At 70.6% G+C, this 19,149-nt stretch overlaps 3 protein-coding genes across 3 annotated transcripts; 1 reads left to right on the plus strand and 2 right to left on the minus strand.

The window, feature by feature from the left end:
- Nucleotides 1–20: 20 nt before the first annotated feature.
- On the minus strand, nt 21–227 carry AURANDRAFT_9264 (hypothetical protein; the record flags this gene model as incomplete). The annotated part of the gene is made up of 1 exon (XM_009039520.1): nt 21–227. A coding segment is annotated over one exon (207 nt), but the record flags the coding sequence as incomplete, so codon positions are not given.
- Nucleotides 228–1,379: 1,152 nt separating this feature from the next.
- Nucleotides 1,380–11,068, minus strand: AURANDRAFT_71752 (hypothetical protein; the record flags this gene model as incomplete). The annotated part of the gene is made up of 4 exons (XM_009039519.1): nt 1,380–1,940; nt 2,018–2,599; nt 4,572–7,564; nt 8,606–11,068. 4 exons carry the CDS (start codon nt 11,066–11,068, stop codon nt 1,415–1,417), a joined length of 6,564 nt encoding a protein of 2,187 aa, XP_009037767.1.
- Nucleotides 11,069–11,607: 539 nt separating this feature from the next.
- AURANDRAFT_71753 (hypothetical protein) lies at nt 11,608–19,009 on the plus strand (the record flags this gene model as incomplete). The annotated part of the gene is made up of 4 exons (XM_009039306.1): nt 11,608–14,015; nt 16,183–16,384; nt 16,855–17,397; nt 17,438–19,009. The coding sequence occupies 4 exons, from the start codon at nt 11,608–11,610 to the stop codon at nt 19,007–19,009; spliced, it is 4,725 nt and encodes a 1,574-aa protein (XP_009037554.1).
- Nucleotides 19,010–19,149: the final 140 nt, after the last annotated feature.

The following is a 19,149-nucleotide window of genomic DNA, read 5'->3' on the forward strand; positions in this document are numbered from 1 at the left end:
GACAGAAATCTCATGTAGAAAAAAGGGTAAACGCTGACTTGATTTTGATTTTCAGTATGAATACAAACTGTGAAAGCATGGCCTATCGATCCTTTAGATCTTTCGAATTTGAAGCTAGAGGTGTCAGAAAAGTTACCACAGGGATAACTGGCTTGTGGCAGCCAAGCGTTCATAGCGACGTTGCTTTTTGATTCTTCGATGTCGGCTCTTCCTATCATTGTGTCGCAGAAGTCACCAAGTGTAGGATTGTTCACCCACTAACAGGGAACGTGAGCTGGGTTTAGACCGTCGTGAGACAGGTTAGTTTTACCCTACTGATGAACGGTTGTCGCGACAGTAATCTAACTTAGTACGAGAGGAACCGTTGGTTCAGATATTTGGTCATTGCGGTTAGCTGAACAGCTAGTGCCGCGAAGCTACCATCTGTAGGATTATGACTGAACGCCTCTAAGTCAGAATCCATGCTGGAAAGCGACGATATTCACCTCTCCCGATGTTACACGCATCACGATAGGCTTCGGCCGAGCATCATACTCCATCGCAATTTCGAATGTTGGGAGGGATAAATCCTTTGTAGACGACTTAAATATGGAACGGGGTATTGTAAGCATGAGAGTAGGCTTTGTCCTACGATCTGCTGAGATTCAGCCTCTTGTTCCGGCGATTTGTTAATGTGAAAGCAGACAGCGAGCTTCTGTGCGCCCTCTTCCGAGAGTCGAGCTGCACGTCGATCCATCTCTTTCGCGCTCCCCCCCAATCAACCCAAACACACAAAACCAATACAGCTCCAATTGGAGCGAACCAACCCAAACCCAAAAACAAAATCCGTGCCTTTTTGTGCGGGTTTCTCTCCTGCGTGTTCCGACGCAACACTCGTACTCCAGAAGTAAAACCAAGCCGCTTTCGTGCGGGTTTTATCATCGTAGTGATCGACTACCACTCGTCGACTACTACTACGACTCATCGACTCCCACCACTTGTCTGAAAACGACCAAGTCCAAATCGTGCGGGTTTCTCCGCGACCATTGCCAAGTACCCCCAAGTACCCTGCACTGGACACTTTGACGCCCGAATACGCCCGTTTCCTCGCGCCGTAAAGCGCCCCTCGCCGTCCGCCGCGCCTCGCCCCCGCCGGGACTCCCTCTGCTCGACCGACGCACAAACCCGCGGTCGCCGCGCGCGTCCGCGAATACGGCCTTTTCTCCCGCCGCTCGCCGTCCGCCGCGCCCCGCCCCCCGCCGAGACTGCCGCTGCTCGACTGACGCACAAACTCCGCGAATGCGGTCCTTTCTCCCGCGCCGCCGCCGCGTCTCCCCGACGCTGCTCGCACCCCACGCCGTCCCCGGCCCCCCGCGCGCCGCCGCGCACGGCCAGCTGGTATGAACACACATTATGTACAGAGCGCCGCCGCAGCCTAGACGAGGCTCGGGAACGTGACGCCCCAGATCTCGTCCTGGGCCTCGGCCTGGTTCTTCATGAACTCGTCCTTGTCCTCGTAGACCATCTTGCCCTGGCGCGCGGACGCGTCGACGATGGACGCGACGCGGGCCATCTGATCGCGTTCGTAGCCACGGAGAGCGGCCGGGAAGTCGCCGTCCGCGTCGCGGATCGCGCGCGCGAGGCGGTAGGCGCCCTCGAAGGACGAGTTGGCGCCCTGGCCGAGGGACGGGATCATGGCGTGGAACGCGTCGCCGAGGAGCGTCGTCGCGCCCTCGGTCCAGGGGATCGCGGGCGCGCCCGCGGCGTCGACGAGCGGCGCGCGGTCCGACACGCGGCGCTCGAGGACCTTCTCCGCGGGCGTCGCCTCGAGGCAGGGCAGGAGCTTGAAGACGTCGCCGAACTCGGCCTTGAGGTAGGCGACGACGTCGTCTCCGAAGGCCGCGCGGTCGACGGTCGACGCCTCGAGCGCCTCGTCCGTCGCGAACGCGGACCAGTAGAGCCTACCAAGTGCGACGGGGTCGGATTTCTTCACATCTTCAGGCGACATTCGCGCGAAAAAACACTCCCGTCGCTCGACGCTGAGTAGAGCAGGTCGTCGCCGATGTCCGTGAGGAAGCCGACCTTGCCCGAGCCCGCGCTCATGGAGCAGGCGTTCTCCGACAGCACGCGCCGCAGGGCCGGCGTGAAGGGGATCACCGCGCGCCAGATCGTCCGGCCCGCGTCGCGCGGGTCGCCGTCGTCGACGAGCTGCGCGCGGAGGTTCGACCGCAGGCCGTCGGCGCCGACGACGACGTCGTAGCCGCCGGCGGTGTGGTGCGCGCCCGCGCCGTCCGTGAGCGAGAGCGTGGTCCCCTCGACGGCCGCGAGCGCGCGGTCGCACTCGATTTCCCCGCCGAGCGCGACGAAGCGCTCCGCGAGCGCGGCCCGGAGCGTGCTCCAGCGCACGTTGCGCATGGCGTGGCCGTACTGCTCCGGGAAGCGCCGCGGGTCGCCCGTCGGGTTGGGGAGCGGGTTCCGGCCGCTCGCGTCCGTGACCTCGATGTGCTCGGTCGGCGCGCCGATCTTCTGGAGCGCGTCGCCGAGATCGGCGTCGATGGCGCGCAACGCGGCCTGCCCGTTTGGCCACAGGGTCAGGCCCGTGCCCGCGTAGCCGTCGAGCCTGCGGATGGGCGCGAACTCAGCGCCGGCGCGCGGCGCGCTCAAAAGGACGCCGCGAAACGCGCGTCGGCGCCTTCTCGAAGACGGTGACCTCAGCGCCGACGTTGCGCAGCCCGATCCCAGACGCGAGGCCTCCCAGCCCGCCCCCGACGACGGCGACGCGCGGCGGCTGCAGCGCGGCGGCCGTGGCGAGCAGGAAGAGTATGGTCATCCTCGCTCTCTTTCGGCAGCGGGTTTCCGCCGCTCGCGGTCACGGAGCGACTCGAGGGGTGCACGGATGGCTCGCGAAGTTGCGGCGCTGGCGGGCGGCGGTGAGGCGCGGCGGTGGCGGGGGCGGGCGGTGTGGTGGCGCTTTTGTTCGAGATTCAACGTCGCTTCAACGTGAGCGTCGCGCCTTGTGGCAATTGCAAGAAACTGGGCCACACCACACCCGTCGTCAGCGCGGCAGCGGCACACGGCCAGCATGTGGCGCGTCGCGACCTTGGCCACCTGCGCTGTAGCGCTCGTCGCGCCGCATAATCGCATCAGCAGCACGACGCGCCGCGCCGCGCCGCTCGCCAGCGACGCCGAAATCTCGCAGCTGCTGAATTCCGATGAGTACGCCATGGACATCTCCTCCATCACCCCCGACAGCGAGAAGGAGACCTACATCGGCCAGGGATCGGGCGTCAACGAGGGCACGGGCATCGCCGCGCTCGGCGCGCGGCTCACGCGCTGGGTCGGCAAGTACCTCGCGTGGAAGAACCGCCCGATCTACGGCGAGCTCTGGGACATCATCGAGAACGACCTGCTCGCCATGTGCGCGGACCGCGTGCCGTCGCTGAAGCCCGGCAAGACCTGGTTCGACGACATGGACGCGCCGCACGTCTTCGCGTCGGCCGACGGCGCGTGCGAGGGCGAGGTCGCGTCCGGGGCAGCAAAAGGGTGATTCAACGTCGCTTCAACGTGAGTGTTCCGCGCGCGCGCGTTTCGGAAACAGCACCCACGCTTCGAGAGCGCTCCGAGAGATGATCGCTCGTCCAAAAATCAGCCGAAACGAGCGGAAAACGACCGAGATAGGAGCCTTTGAAGTTGGGAATTTCGCACCCTTTTGCTGCCCAGGTCGCGTCCTACAGCGGCGGCCCCATCGACTGGGTGACGACGTGCAAGTTCTTCTCCTCGACGCTGGGCTTCGGCAACATGCGCATCGACGGCTGGCTGAACCGCGACTCGCGCGCGCCGCACCTGGCCGTGCATCTGTGCATCGTCTTCAACGTGCTCTTCATCTACGTCACCCTGGTGCCGCGCGCGAACCTGCTCTTCGACGACGCCTACAACGACTACGTCTACGGCACGCCGAAAAAGGGCGCGGGCGGGCGCCGGCGTCCCGCGTGTTTTTTAGAGATGTTGGCCGGGAGCGCGCTTCTCTTAGGCGGCCGGTCGCTCAACGACATCCACACGGAGTGCATCGAGGACCCGAAGAACTTCAAGCCCTACTTCAGCAAGTCGCACGTCGTCAAGGCCTTCATGACCGCGCCGACGACGCTCCTCTACACGGTCAAGCACAACAAGAAGAACTTCGAGAAGGTGCGCCAGATCTCCAAGGACTACACGCGCGTCTGGCTCGACCTCGCGCTCGGCGACGAGCCGGACCCGGACGGCGTCCTCTCCAAGGGCGTCGGCACGCCCGAGGTCCAGGCGGAGCTCCTCCAGACCGACGTCCGCACGCGCCAGTTCTGCGGCCGCGACCCGGACACGAAGAACGTCGCGAACATCTTCGGCCTCGAGCTCACGGACAAGCTCGTCAAGACGCTCTGGGGCTCGCCCGACGACCCCGTCTGGACGACGCGCTGACGGCGCGGCGCGCGCTGTTCTGTACATAAACGACCCTGTCCATGTTCGCGGCCGGGCGCCGGGGACAACGACCCGTCTCGCGGCGAAAATGGCAAATTAAGGGGAATATGTGCGAAGAAGGGGGGAGGCGGCTCGCCTACCAGCGGGGCGGCTTGCCCGCGGCGGCGTTGGCGACGGACTGGCGCGGGCCCGCGTCCCGGTTCGAGGACCGGCGCGGCGCGCGCGCGCGGTCCGCGGAGTCCGGGCGGTTGCGGCGGCGCGGCGGCTGCTCCGCGGCGGGGACCTTCTGGGACTGGGAGAACTTGGCGCCCTCCTCGCCCGGGTCGCCGTCGTCGGCGGCGCCGTCGAAGAGGTTCTGCCACGAGAAGTCCTCGAGCTGCTGCCAGGAGAAGTCGTCGACGATGCGGAAGTGGTCCGCGTCGCTGCTCTTCTGGGAGGGCCGCGGCGCGCGGTCGCGGCGGTAGGACGCGGCGGCCTCGGACTTGGCCGTCGCGCGCGGCCGCGCGAGCCGCGGCCGGTCCGGCTTGTCGCGCGGCGGCGCGGCGGCCGCGGCGTCCGCGGGCGCGCGCGCCGCGCGGGGCACGCTGCGCGTCGACGCCGTGTCGGCGTCCGTGTCCGGCGGCGCCTGCTTGGGCGACGACGCGAACTTGAGCGCCTTGGACGCGGCGGCCGCCGCGCGCTTGAGCCGGTCGGACGCGGACGTCGGCCGCTTCCGCGGCGCCGCGGCGTCGGCGCCGGCGGCGTCGGGTGCCCTGGGCGGCGGCGGCGGCGGGATGAGGGCCGCGGGGATGCCCAGGGGGCAGTGCTTGTAGAGCGCCTTGACGGGCATGGCCGCGACGCGCGCGAGGAGGCAGTCGCTGAACCGGAGGCACTCGAAGAGGGGCAGGTAGGCGTCGGCCTCCTCCTTGGCCCGGGCGGCCATCTTCGCCGCGACGGCGTTGGACCAGGGCACGCCCTCGACGCGGCGGCAGGGCTCCGGCGGCCACGCGCGCGAGAAGCCGCCCGTCTTCGCGCGCCGGAGCTCGTCCTCCGCGTGGCAGACGAGGTCCCAGTCCTCGCCGCTGAGCTTGTCGAGCGCGATGTCGTCGGGCCGGCCGCTGCGGCGCCAGGCGTCCTGGTTGCCCTTGGCGCCGGCCTTGTCCGACGTGTCGTTCCGTCGCGACTTGTCGAGGCGCGCGTCGCGCGCGGCCTTCCTGTCGCGCTTCACGCGCGCGGGGCTGTAGGGCTCGAAGCCCGTCGTGTGGAAGACGTCGGCCATGAGGCGGCCCTTGATGTGGCGGTCCAGCGCCGAGTTGCCCATGAGCGACGGCGAGATGTTGACCTCGATGATCCACGGCTTCAGGTCCGCGTCCAGCAGGATGTCGAAGCCGAAGAGCTCGAAGCAGGGCCGCTTGCCCGGCACGGGCGCGCCCGGCGGCCGCACGGACGCGCCGCAGGCGCGGTAGGACGCCGGCGTCATCTCGCTCTCCGCGGCGATGAGCGTCTTCACGATGAGCTCCGTGCACCGCTTCCGGCACGCGGCCGCGTCGTAGCCGTTCTCCTCGAGCCAGCGCCAGAGCGTGCCCAGGGGCCACTTGAAGGCCGTCGACGCGTCGCGCGTCGACGAGCTCGTCGCGCCCGCCCCGCCCGGGCTCGCCGCGCCGCTCCCGCCGGACCGCGCGGACGGCGGCGGCTCGTCGTCGTCGTCGTCGTCGTCGTCGTCGAGGTCGTCGCCCACGGGCTCGTCGTCGGCCTCGACGTAGCGGCGGCTCTTCTTGTTGACGCTGTAGTTCGTCAGGTGCACGTAGCGGCAGCGCAGGTTCCGCATCGTGTACTGGTGCGTCGAGAACCGGACGAGGCCCTCGGCGTGCACGTAGGCGACGAGCGGGTCCAGGGACGTCACGAGGCAGTACATGCGCAGGTCGAACTTGCGGCCGTTGATGGCCACGAAGGGCGCGTCCAAATAGCGCTGGGCGACGAGCTTCTTGTCCTTGGGGAGCGCGCCGTTCGCGACGTCGCGCGACGACACGAGGCGGATGCCGCGGCCGCAGGACGACGCGGGCGGCTTGATGATCCAGACGCCGCTCTTCTCCAGCTTCGCGCGGCCCTCCATGGCCTTGAGCTCCGCCGGCAGGTTGAAGCCCTCGGGCACGAAGGCGTAGGCCGCGGCGGCCTTCGAACCGCGCTTCCGCGCCTTGGCCAGCGTCCGCAGGAGGCGGTCCTTGCGGCCGACGCACCAGGACCCGGGGAAGTGGTTCACGCGCTGGTAGCGGTTCTGCGTCGCGTAGATCTCCGGGCCCGGGTGCTTCGTCCACGACGCGCACCACGCGAGCTGCGTCGGGATCGACACCTTCCTCTCCCGGCCCTTGTCCTCCGCGGCCTTGTCGCCCATGCCCAGCAGGCTGCCCAGGTATTCCATGGGGCCCGCGCTGTCGGCCTCGCCCTTCTTGCCCGCGCTCAGCTCCGTGCCGTCGCGCACGCGCTTGAAGCCCGCGAGCGTGAACGCGTTCTTGACGCAGTTCCGCTCCCACGTGCACCGGTAGTTGAGCTTGCGCTGGCCCAGGGGCTCGGCGACGGGCGCGCCGCCCGTGCGCCGCGTCTTCACGTCCTTGGGGTAGGAGAAGTAGACCGTGCCCGGCCGCTGCTCGGGCCAGAGCGACGGGCACATGTTGATCATGCGGCCCTCGGGCTTCGGCGGCGGCGCGGCCTCCTCGACGCGCGCGGCGGCCGCCGCGGCGCCGCCGGGGCTCGGCCGCGGCGGCCGGCCCTCGCTCAGCTTCCGCGGCGTGCCCGGCGGCGTCCTCGACCGGCCGCCCGGCGCGGGCGCGGGCGCCGCGCCAAAGTAGCCGTCGCGCGGCGGCGGCGGCGCGACGGCGACGCGGCCGGCCTTCGGCGCGGGCTCCTCCTCGCCCTCGTCCTCGTAGTCCGCGTCCGAGTCGTCGACCTCGTCGTCGTCCGCGTCGTCGCTCTCGTATTCCTCGTCCTCGTCGTCGTCGAGCGCGCCCTCGTCGTCCGAAATATAGTTGCTGTCCGCGAACTCGCCGTCCGTCCCGCGTTGCGAGATGGCCGTCATCGCGCCCCGCATAGCGGTTGCCGTTCGGCTGGCGTCCGGTGGCGTCGTCGGTCCTTTCGACGTGCGGACGCAAACGCGCACCTAGACGGAGCGGCGCTCGTAGGCGATGGAGCGGCGCTGTAGGCGATGGAGCGGCGCTCGTAGGCAATCAAGCGGGCCTTTTCCACGGCGCTGCGGGCGCCGCGGCGCGGGCGACGCAGCTCACGTCGAGCTCGAGCGTCGCGTCGACGGCCGCGGCTAGTGGCAAATATCGGCTTCGGCGAACGAAACCAGGATTCGTACAGCCAAAGGTGAATGCTGGAGGGCTCGCCTCGCCCCGGGCTGCTCATCGACTCGACCCGCGACTCGAGCCTTTCTGTGCGCGCGCGATGGCGGCCGCTGCTGATGCGCTCTCCGTCGACATCTGCGGTCCTGAGGGCGCGGCGGTCCAGACGGAATGTCCCGAGTTCGGGCGCAAGGTGCTTTTCAAGCCCGACACGCCCTACTCAATCGTGATCGACAACGACTGGAACAAGTGGGTCGCCGTCGAGGTGGAGGTCGACGGCGCCAAGGTCTCGCCTTCCGCGATGATGGTGGCTTCCGACAGCCACCGGAAGATCAAGGGCTTCCTCGTGTCGCGCGAGTTCGGAGACGTCGAGCCGGACGGCAGCGGCGCGCGTTCCATCGATACGACCCACGCGTTCGTGGCGCGCAAGCCCGAGGAGCTCGGCGGCGCGGTGGACGCGAAGATCGGCAAGATCGTCGTCCGCTTCTACCGCACGCGCTGGATCGGCGGGGGCTTCCGGTCCCGGGGCAAGAAGTCGAAGGGCGCCGCCGGCCGCGAGCAGCGGAGCGCGGCTCGAGCGGGCGTCCTGAAGACGCAGGGCGGCGAAGCCGAGACGGCGACGAAGGAGCACCGGGTCAAGGGCAAGCTTTGCATCAAGAACAAGAAGTACAAGAAGAAGCCCATCTGCGTGCAGGAGATCACGATCTGCGAGCAGGACTAGGGCGTCCAGGGCGGGACGGCCGGCCTCGCAGCCACTCCACCACCGCTAAGAAAGAGAGAATGACATAGGCAGGCGCGTGTTATAGGCAGACCGAGCGCGCTGCGCTCTACCACCAGCGCGACGATTTCGCCGCGACCGGCGGCGGCGGCGCGTCCCCGCGCTGCTCCTTGTCGTATTCGTCGAGGGCCTTTTGCTTCTGCTCCTTCTTCTTGTAGGCGTTGCGGCACTTGGAGAGGGCGAGGGCCTTGGGGTCGGCCTCGCGGCGCTGGCGGTTGTTCGACGCGAGGACGCTGTTCGCGATGGCCATCGCGGACGCGGACGGCCCCTTCTTCGCCGGCGCCGCCGGCGGCGCCGCGGGCGCGTCGGCGGCGTCGCTCGCGGCGGCGCGCGGCGCGGCGGCGGCGGCGGTGTAGGCGCCGCGCGGCGCGGCGGGCTTCTCGAAGCTCACCTCGCCGCGGTCCGGGTTGCCGACGATCTGCGCGGGCCGCGCGGCGGCCGCGGCCTTGTCGGCCTTGTCGGCCTTGTCGCGGGCGTCCTGCTCGCGCTTGCGGTTCGCGCGGTCCCGCGCCTCGCGCTTGAACTTGACCTTGTCGCGGGCCTTGCGGACCTCGGACGAGAACGCGTCGAGCGTCGCGAAGACGTGCGTGAGGTCGCCCGCGTCCTCGTCCTCGCCAAAGTAGGCGAGGCAGCGGCGCGTCGACGCGCGGAGGCGGCTCAGGTCCGCGTCGAGGCCGACGATGGCCGTGCCCGCGCGCTCGCAGCACTTGTCGGCCTCGACGACGAAGCGGAAGACGGCCGCGGCGTCGAGGTCCGCGCCGGCGCCGGCCGCGGGCACCTCGGCCGCGGGCTCGGCCTCGCGCGCGAGGGCCTCGGCGCGCTCGCGGTCCGCGGCGCCGAGCTTGTGGCGCATGGCCGGGATGGCCTGCTTGAGCCGGCCGAGGGCCTTCTTGAGCGCGCGCGCGGCGCCGACGGTGTGGTCGTCGTCGACGTAGCGGCTCGCGTCCGTGAGGCTCGGCAGGCCGTCGACGTAGTCGAGCTTGTGGGCCTCGCCCTTCTTCTCGAGGGCGTTGGCGAAGAACTCGAGGAGCGTCTCGCCGCCGAGGCCCTTCATGCGGCAGACGCCCTCGAGCGAGCCGAGCACGACGCCCGCGGCGCCGCCGCGGCCCGTCTCCTTGTTCATGTGGTTCCCGAGCTTCAGCAGGCCCCGGAGCAGGTCCGGCAGGTCCTCGCTGTCCAGCAGCGCCTCGTTGCCGCCCTGGACCTTCTTCGCGGCCTGCTTGGCCTCCCAGACGGCCTCGTCGGCCTCGGCGCGGAAGATCGCCGCGTCGAGGAGCGCCTCGAAGTTCGGCCAGCCGAGCGTCGCGAGGAAGAAGCGCTCGGGCCGCGCGAGCGTCGCGCCGACGGCCCGGCGCGTCGCCGCGTCGCCGACCTTGGCGTCCGTGCCGCGCGTGCCCGGGCCCGTCGGCGCGCCCTGCGCCGCGACGTAGGCGCGGACGGCCGCGGCCTCGTCGGCCGTCGGCAGGAGCGGCTGGAGCGACCGGAGCCGCGGCGCGTCGAGCCAGTCGCTCAGGGACACGACCGCGCGGCAGAGCGCGTCGTCGTCGTCGCCGTACTTGCGCGCGAAATACGTGAGGCCGATGGCGACGTTCGCGGACCGGCGGCTGTCCTCGACGAGCGACACCTTCTTGACCGTGTCGTCGTCGTCGTCGCCGTCGAGGGACCCCGACGGCCCCGCGCGCGCGGCCTTGCGCGCCGTCTTCTTCGCGAGCGGCGCCGCGGCCTTGGTCGCGAAGATCTCCTCGAGCAGCGCGAGGTCGTCGAGGCCGACGAGGTCCGTGGCCGCGTCCTCGGCCCAGACCGTGTCCTCGACCTTGACGGCCTCGTCGAGGGGCTTGAAGTGGCACGTCTTGAGGCGCCGCGGCGTCGCCGCGGCCTTGCGCGCGGTCGCCGCCGCGTCCGGCGCGGGCGACGCGTCGTCGCCGAAGATCGCCGCGAAGTCGCCGGGCGAGCAGCCGTCCTTGGTCATGTTGTTCTTCACCGCCGCCGCGGGCACGTGCATCTTGAGCATGCGCCGGTACTTGCCGAGCTCGTCGGCCGCGGGCGTCTCGGGCGGCGCCGCGGGCGTCGACGGCGCGGGCCCGGACACGTCCGCGGCCTCGAGCGCGGCGATCTGCGCCGCGTCGAGCTTCCCGTCCTCGCGCGCCCGCTGGACCGCCGCGAGCGTGCCCGTGCCCATCTTGAGCATCTTCAGGTACGGCGCCAGCGCGTCGTCCGCGGCCGCGGGCGACCGCTTCCCCGCGGGCGTCCGGAACGACACCGACGACTGGCGCGCGACGCGCGGCGTCTCGAGCCGCTTGATGCAGAAGCGCGGCACGGGCGCGCCGACGGCCGCGCGCGCCTCGAGCTCGTGCTTGTTCTTCGCGAGCTTCTCGCGGATCTTCGCGAGCGCGCGGTCCTTCATGTCCGGCTCGACGCCCGACGCCGTCAGCCGCGCGCCGAGCTCCGCCAGCGGCACGTCGTGGATGATGTGCATGTTCAGCGCCGCGCCCGTGACCTTCTCCTCGTCGCCGAGGAGCTTGCGCAGGTCCACGGGCGTCATGGAGGCGCGGCGGGCTTTTAGGGCAGATCTCCGCGCGGCCGAGTGCAAGAGAGCCGGCGTCGTGACGACGGGCTGCGGCGGCGTCGAGACGGCGGGCGGCGTCTCGGGCGCCTTGCGCGCTTTGAGCTCCGCGAGGAACATCGCAGTGTGGGTGTCGGAAGTGCTGGAGCGCGACTTGGTGTCACGCGACGATTGCAAGGCGCGCCTTGACGAGGTCGCGCGCGTCGCAACTGCGCGTCGGGCTCGACGGCCGTCGACGCGCGGCGCGAGTGAGCGCTCGAGCAACGGGCTCGTCTCCGCGGCTCCGTGCCTGCTCGTTTGCCCGATGTTTGCCCCTCGGCCGCGATGGGCCATGCGCTTTGCGATAGCATAGCGATCGCTAAGCTGCAGTCCTAGGCGCATCGCGCCTCTAAAAAACCATGCCACTGAGCGACGGCTCGCCGTCGATCTTCGACGACCCGCATCCCGATGGCCGCACGCCGCGGAAGGGCCCGCTCAAGCCCTACGAGGTCGAGGCGCACAAGTACGTCGACGAGTTCATGGCCGAGGATACGTCGGAGCCGGCGCCGGTGCCGGACCCGAGCCACTGGGACAAGCACCGGAAGCTGCCCATCTTCATGGACGAGCTGAAGCGCATGAAGCGCGAGCTCGAGGCGGAGAACAAGGCCAAGCGCCTCGCGAAGGAGCGCAAGGAGGCCGCGGAGGTCGCGGCCAAGGCGGCGGCGCGGCTCGAGGCCGAGGCGAAGCTGCGGAACGCGCGCTGGGAGATCGACCTGAGCGACGCGGCGGCCATGGAGGAGTTCGCCGCGGACCTCGCGGACGGCCTCGAGCGCGACCCGATCATCGCGCGCGCGCTCGAGCAGGGCCTGAGCCTGCGGGACTACTCCGTCGAGGTCGAGAAGGAGCTCGAGGTGCTGGAGCAGGCGAGCGTCGACGAGTACGCCGCCGAGGCGCCGGAGCTCGTCGCGCTCTACGCCAAGTTCAAGGAGGCGGACCAAGGGCTCGAGAAGCTCCAGAAGCAGTTCGAGTACTACCGGAACCGGCTCGACGGCGTCTCCGGCGAGATCGGGAAGCTCCAGGAGCTCTGCAACCACGCGGACCTGCAGATCAAGAACCGCGAGGCCGCGCGGTCGCGGCTCCGCGCGTACCTCGACGCGGCGGCGCCGCTGCCCGACGACGCCGCGGCCGTCTTCGAGGGCGGCGCCGTCGACGAGCGCTTCGGCGAGTGCTGCGCGCGCCTCGGGCGGCGCCTCGCGTCGCTGGCGCGCCCGGACGCGACGCTCGGCGTCGCCGCGGAGGACCTCGCGGGCGCGCGCGACGAGCGCGCGGAGCTCGACCGGCTCGCGAGGCTCGTCGCCGCGCGCGCCCGGGCCCACTTCCTCGGCCTCGTCGACGAGATCAGGGCCGTGTCCGCGCCCCAGCCCATGTTCGCGTCGAAGAAGGCGGACCCGGCCAAGGTCAGGGCGGAGCAGGACGCGCTCCGCCGCGAGGGCCTGCTCCGGGGCGGCGACGTCATGGCGTTCCTCTGGGCCCACGACCGGCCCACGTTCCTGGAGATCCGGGCCGCCTACGTCGACGGCATGGGCCGGACCCTGGTGGGCCTCCTCAAGGCGCACGAGGTCCTGCTCGCGAAGCACGAGCTCAAGGTCGCGGACCGGCACGACCTCATCGCCGTCGACGAGCGGGCCGTGCGGTCGTCGCTGACGTCGCGCGTGTCGCTGTCGAAGCGCGGCGACGGCTTCAGCCTCGGCGACCGGGGCAAGGTGCTCGACGCGTGGGCCTCGGGCGCGCTCGCGTTCGGCGAGGGGACCAAGGCCGACCCGGCCGCGCGCGTGCCCCTCGAGGAGTGCGTGCGGTCCACGCTGAAGATCTTCGTGGACATGGCGACGTGCGAGAAGTACGTCGTCCACGTGTTCCTGCGCGGCGGCGACGCGCCGGACCGCGGCGACGCCGGCGACGGCGCGTGCGCCGCCGTGCTCGAGCGGGGCGCGAGGGCGACGCTGGACTACTTCGAGGCGCGGACGGCGTCGTGCCACGACGCCGTCGCGCTGCTGCTGGGCGCGCAGCTCCTGCGGCGCGCGCGGCACCTCGCGCGCGCGCGCCAGCTCGACGTGCTCGACGACTTCCTCGGCGCGTGCGACGCCGTCTTCTGGACCCGCCTCGCCCGGGTCGTCCGCGCCAACCTGGAGAGCGTCCAGGCCGCGACGGCGGAGACCGTCAAGGTCGGCGGCTCGACGGCGCCGCACTTCGCGACGCGGCGCTTCGCGGAGCTCGTCGCCGCGATTCTGGGCGTCTTCGCCGAGGGCGCGGGCGACGACGCCGCGGACGCCTACGACGGCGGGCCGGACCACGCCGCGCGGACGTCGGCGCTTCTCGCGGACGCGGCCGTGCTCCGCGAGGAGATGACGGAGCTCCTCGGCCGGCTCGCCGCGTCGTTCCCGGCCGCCGTCGACCGCGCCGTCTTCAAGGTCAACAACTACGACATGATCCTCCAGGTGCTCGCGGAGCGCAAGCTCGCGGGCGGCGAGGCGCACGCGCGGTTCTCGCGCTACCTCGCCGCGGAGCGCGAGGCCTTCGTGGACCTCGCGCTCAAGGGCACCGTCGTCGGCGACCTCGTCGACTTCGTCGCGGCGACGGACCGCGACGCCAAGAGCCTGGACCGCGGCGAGAGCCTGGACCTCGACGAGCACGCCTTCGAGCGCGTCGGCCTCAAGTTCTCCGCGGGCTGGGCCGCGGTCGTCAAGGACGTCAACGCGGCCGTGCTCGCGAGCTTCTCGAGCTTCGTCAACGGCATGGACATCCTGAAGATCGCGCTCACGCGGCTCCTCGCGAGCTACACGCGCTACCTCGACATCCTCCGCGTCGCGTGGCGGCGACCGCCGGCCTTTTGCAAGGAGCTCGTGCCCCTCACGGACATCCACGTCGAGATCCGCGACGTGTCCCACTCGTTCTCCTAACAGTCTTCGCTGCTTTTCGTCCCGGCCCCGGGATACTTCCCGCCGGGGTCTTTGCGCCTGGAGATTACCATCAGAGCTTCGCGGCGATGCGCTTCGCGAGCCACGACTTCGCGCGCCGGGGCAGGAGCCGCGCGGCGACGTTGCCCGCGCGCTTCTTGTACGTCGACGCGACGGCGGCGCAGAGCGCGCGGAGGCCCGGGCCGTCGCCGCCCTGCGGGACGACCGTCTGCCGCGCCCAGGGGGGCAGCCCGCCGCGGCGCTCCTTCGCCGCGGCCTCCCAGGCGTCGGCAAGAGAATAGGTGACGCCGAGCTTCGACGCGATCCCGCGGATGATGACCGCCGCGCGGCCGAGGAGCACGAGGCTCTGCGGGAAGGCCTTGAGGCGCCGCAGGGGCGAGTCGCCGCTGAGCTCGTCGGCGCTGTAGCCGCCGGGGATGACGTCGACGGCCTTGTCGCCGAAGAGGGTCACCGCGAGCGCCGCGAGGCACGAGTCGTCGTCGAGCTTCGCGGCCGCGGCGGGCGGCGGCGCGTCGCCCTCGGCGACCTCGCGCGGCCGGAGCTCGACGCCGAAGGCGCGGATCTTGTCCGCGAGGGTCGCGAGGTGGTCGCCGTTGTCCGGGTCGCCGCGGTACGCCTGCAGCGCCGTGACGACGTCCTCGAGCTTCTTCCGGTCCGGCGCGGCGAGCTGCTTCGTCTGGCCGCAGTCCAGGAGCGCGACGCCGCCGCCCGGCAGCACGAAGACGTTACCCGGGTGCGGGTCGCCGTGGACGAAGCCCGCGCCGAAGATCATGCGCGCGTAGGCCTCGCCGAGCGCGCCCACGATCTTCGCGCCGAGGATCTTCGCCTCGGGCGACCCGGGCTCGACGCCCCGCTTCTTCGCCTCCTCGGCGAGGTTGTTGAGGCTCACGCCCTCGATGAAGTCCATGACCAGCACCTTCGGGCTGACGAGGCCCGGCACGGGCCGCGGGATGACGAGCGGCGGCGCCGTCTCCGAGCCGTCGGGCGCGAACGCCACCGCGGCGCCGAGCTTCTCCATCGCCTGCGCCTCCTGGAGGAAGTCGAGCTCGGCCTCGAGCACCTCGCCGAGCTCGGAGAAGACGACGTAGTAGTCCACGGGCAGGGCGTCCGCGAGGAGCTTGCTGAAGCGCTTGAGGTTCGCGAGGTCCGCGAGGAGCAGCGGCCGCGCGCCGGGCCGCTGCACCTTGACAGCGACGCGGCGGCCGTCGAGGAGCGTCGCGCCGTGGACCTGGGCGATGGACGCGCAGCCGAGCGGCTCCTCCTCGAAGTCGCTGAAGAGCTCGTCGAGGGACCCCGTCGGGCCGCAGAGCTCGACGCGCACGACCTCCCGGACGACGTCCGTCGGGATCGCCTCGAGGCCGTCCTGCAGGATCTGGAGCTTGTCCGTGTAGGGCTCCGCGAAGAGGTCCACGCGCGTGCTCAGCACCTGGCCGCTCTTCACGTAGAAGCCCTGGAGCTCGAGGATCGTGTCCCGCAGCCGCTCGCTGCCCCACTCGTCGAGCTCCTCGTACTCGACCGCGCACTCCTCCTCGCTCGCGCACCTGCGCTCGAGCTCGATCTCCGCGAGCTTGTAGCGCGCGAGGATCGGGATCACGCGGCCGTAGAAGGTCAGGGACCGCGACAGCCGCTCGCCGATGCTGAGCGCCGCGCGCTCCTCCTCGAGCAGCGGCAGCGCGTCCTCGGACGTCGCGTCCGCCGACTCGACGACCGCCGTGGCGGCGAGCTCCGTGGGTTTATGTCGCAGCGCCGAGAGGTCACGATGCGGCACCCATGCGCTCGCCAGGCCGACGATGAGGACCGCGAGGCCTCGGCTAAAAGACGCGGCCATCGGAGCTGACGACATCAGAGCTGTGGATGCTGTGGCAAAGGCCAGCCTCAATACTCCTCATCAGCGGTGTTGACCTGCTCGGCGCCTCTCGCCGCGCTGCCGGCCGCCTCCGCCGGCGTTGTCGTCGCGCGCGCCCGTCGCGCATCGCTCTAGACGCGGTCGCAAAAGCGCTCGTTCGGTCGCGCGCCGCGCCGCGGTCCATTTTTTTGCCACAGAGACCTCTCTTTGTGAAACCCTCGACGGCTCGCGCCACGCCGTCGCCGCGCGCCGAGATCTAGCGCGCGCAGCAGCGGCTGTGGGCGACCGCACAGCAACCGCCGAGACGACGCGATGGAGGCGCTCGAGCGCATCTACGCGCGGCTGCGCGGCACGCCCGAGGTCGTCGTGCCGCTGTCGTGGGGCGCGCTGAGCGGCGGCCTCGCGGCGGCGCACTCCTACGCGTCGATCTTCCACGGCAGCACGCCGCGCGCGCGCGTCTTCCGCTCCGTCGACGTCGGCGTCGTCGTCTTCGTCGTCAGCGCGTCGCTCGGCTACTTCGTCGACCGGAGGACGCCCGAGCAGCAGGCGCCCGAGTCGCCCTCTTAATTAGCGTTCTATAGTCCCTTTTGGAAGCGCTGAGAGGAGTCCGCTCGCTCGCGCGCTTCGTTGGACGGCGTCTGCGCGGGAACGGGAACCGGCGCGCCGCGATTCGCGATCGCGCGCGGCGTTTGGCGACATGGAAGCTGTGTTTCCCTTTGCTGCAGCGGCCGCGCGCGCCGCGTTCGCGGGATCGGTGGATCGAGACGTCGCCGACGGCACTAGGCCGCGCGCCCGCGGCAAGTTGCCCTCGCTGTTGAAGAGCTCGTTCTCCGAGCTCGCGGCGGCCAATCGAGAGAGGAGCCTGGGCCAGAGATCTCTGCGTTCGGCTGCTCCGCGACGCGCGCGCCGACGCCCGCCGTCGCCCCCGCGACCGCCAAACCACACGTACGATGTCGGCCCGCGAGCTCTTCGAGAAGTTCGACGTGAACGGGAGCGGCTCCATCACCTGCGCCGAGGTGCAGAATGTGCTCAGGGAGCTGGGCGTCGCCGGCGACTACGCGGCCATGGTGCGGGCCGTGGACGTGAACAACGACGGGACCATCGACTGGGACGAGTTCCAGGAGATGATGAAGTCGAGCGACGGCCTCGGTGCGGTCATCAAGGAGAAGCGCGCGTCGATCCTCAACGTGCGCCTCGGCGCGGCGAACTCGCAGCACACGTTCTCGCGCGAGGAGACCGAGGCCTTCACGGAGGTCATCAACGCGCGCCTCGCGCGCGACGGTCAGCTCGCGTCCGTGCTGCCGCTGGGCGCGGGCGGCGCGGACCCGCCGCTCTTCGCCGCGTGCGCGGACGGCGTGCTGCTCTGCCGCCTCATCGGCCTCGTCGACGGCGACGCCGTCGACGAGCGCTGCATCAACTTCGGCGTCCTCGGCAAGGCCGGCGACCGCAAGGCGACCTTCAAGGTCGTCGAGAACTGCAACCTCGCGATCAACGGCGCCGGACATCGGGTGCCGCATCACGAACATCGGCGCGCGCGACATCACGGAGCACCGGCCCCACCTGATCCTCGGCGTGCTCTGGCAGATCATCCGCCTCCTCCTCACGGCCAAGATCTCGCTCAAGGAGCACCCGGAGATGGCGCGGCTCCTCGAGGGCGACGAGACCCTCACGCAGCTCCTCGCGCTCCCGCCGGAGAAGATCCTCGTGCGCTGGATCAACTACCACCTCGCCGCGGCGGGCTCGGACCGCCGCGTGTCCAACCTGGGCAAGGACCTCAAGGACTCCGTCGTCTACGCGACGCTCATGGCGCAGCTCTACGGGTCCGAGGTCGGGCCCGTGGACGTCGCGCTGCCGTCCCTGGAGGCGCGCGCGGAGCAGGTCCTCGCCAACGCCGTGCGCGTCGGCGTGACGCCCTTCATCAAGGCCCGCGACGTCGCGAGCGGCAACGCGAAGTTGAATTTGGCGTTCGTCGCGCAGCTCTTCAACGACCGGCCGGGCCTCGACGCGGTCGAGGAGGCCGTGGCCAAGGAGCTCGCGGACCTCGACCTCGACGACGCGGGCGACACGCGCGAGGCGCGCACGTTCAAGCTCTGGATCAACTCGCTCGAGGCCTGGGCGGGGCCGAACGCGTCGGACGCGGTGCAGGTCCGCGACCTCTTCCTCGAGTGCTGCAACGGCGTGCCCATCCTCGCGGCCATGGACGCCATCAAGCAGGGCGTCGTGCCCTGGAAGAAGGTGCGCCTCGAGCCGCGGAACCGCCACCACCTCGTCGAGAACGGCAACCACGTCGTCGCCGTCGGCGGCAAGATGGATCTCGTGCTCGTCAACATCGGCGGCGTCGACATCGCGGACGGCAACAAGAAGCTGATCCTCGCCGTCATGTGGCAGCTCATGCGCCAGCAGACCATCGACATGCTGAGCTCCCTCAAGGGCGACGGCACGGCCGTCGCGGAGCCCGAGCTCATCGCGTGGGCGAACGCCAAGGTCGCGGCGTCGCCGCGGCCGGGCTCGAAGAAGCCCATCAAGTCCCTCAACGACAAGTACATCGCCAAGGCGACCTTCCTCCTCGAGCTCTGCGACGCCGTCGGCGGCGGCGTCGTCAACTGGGAGCTCGTGGCGCCCGGCGACGGCGGCGACGACCGCCACTCGAACGCCAAGTACGCGCTCTCCGTCGCGCGCAAGCTCGGCGCGCGCGTCTTCTGCACGCCCGAGGACATCGTCGAGGTCAAGCCCAAGATGATGCTCCTCTTCATCGCCGCCGTCTGGCAGGCCGAGCTCTCGGGCGCGACGACGGGCGGCGGCCTCGCCAAGGCCGCGTCGCCGGCCAAGGCGGCCCCGCCGACGCCGTCGCCGGCCAAGGCGCCGCCGCCGACGCCGCCGCGCCCGGCCGCGCCGCCCGTGCCCGCGCGCGCGCCGGCGCCGCCGCCCGTGCCGCCGCGCGCGCCGGCGCCGCCGCCGCCGGTGCCCGCCGCGCGCGCCCGCGGGCGACAACACGGACGCGGACCACGTCGTCCAGTACAAGCCCGCCGCGCCGACGCCCTCAACTTCAAGAGCAAGAACGGCACGGGCGAGACGACGGCCGTCGTCGACGGCGACGAGGTCGGCGAGGACGAGTGGTAGGCCCACCCGCGCAAGCAAGTAAAGGCCAAGCCCAAGATTAGCCCCGGACGCTCTGCTCCTCGTTCCACGACGTGACGCCGCGCTTCGGGCAGACGTCGCGCTTGTACGCGAGGAGCGCGGCGTTGAGGCGCGGGAGGACG

This window comes from Aureococcus anophagefferens (genome assembly GCF_000186865.1).
Source record: "Aureococcus anophagefferens unplaced genomic scaffold AURANscaffold_11, whole genome shotgun sequence".
NCBI classification, from domain to species: Eukaryota; class Pelagophyceae; order Pelagomonadales; family Pelagomonadaceae; genus Aureococcus; species Aureococcus anophagefferens.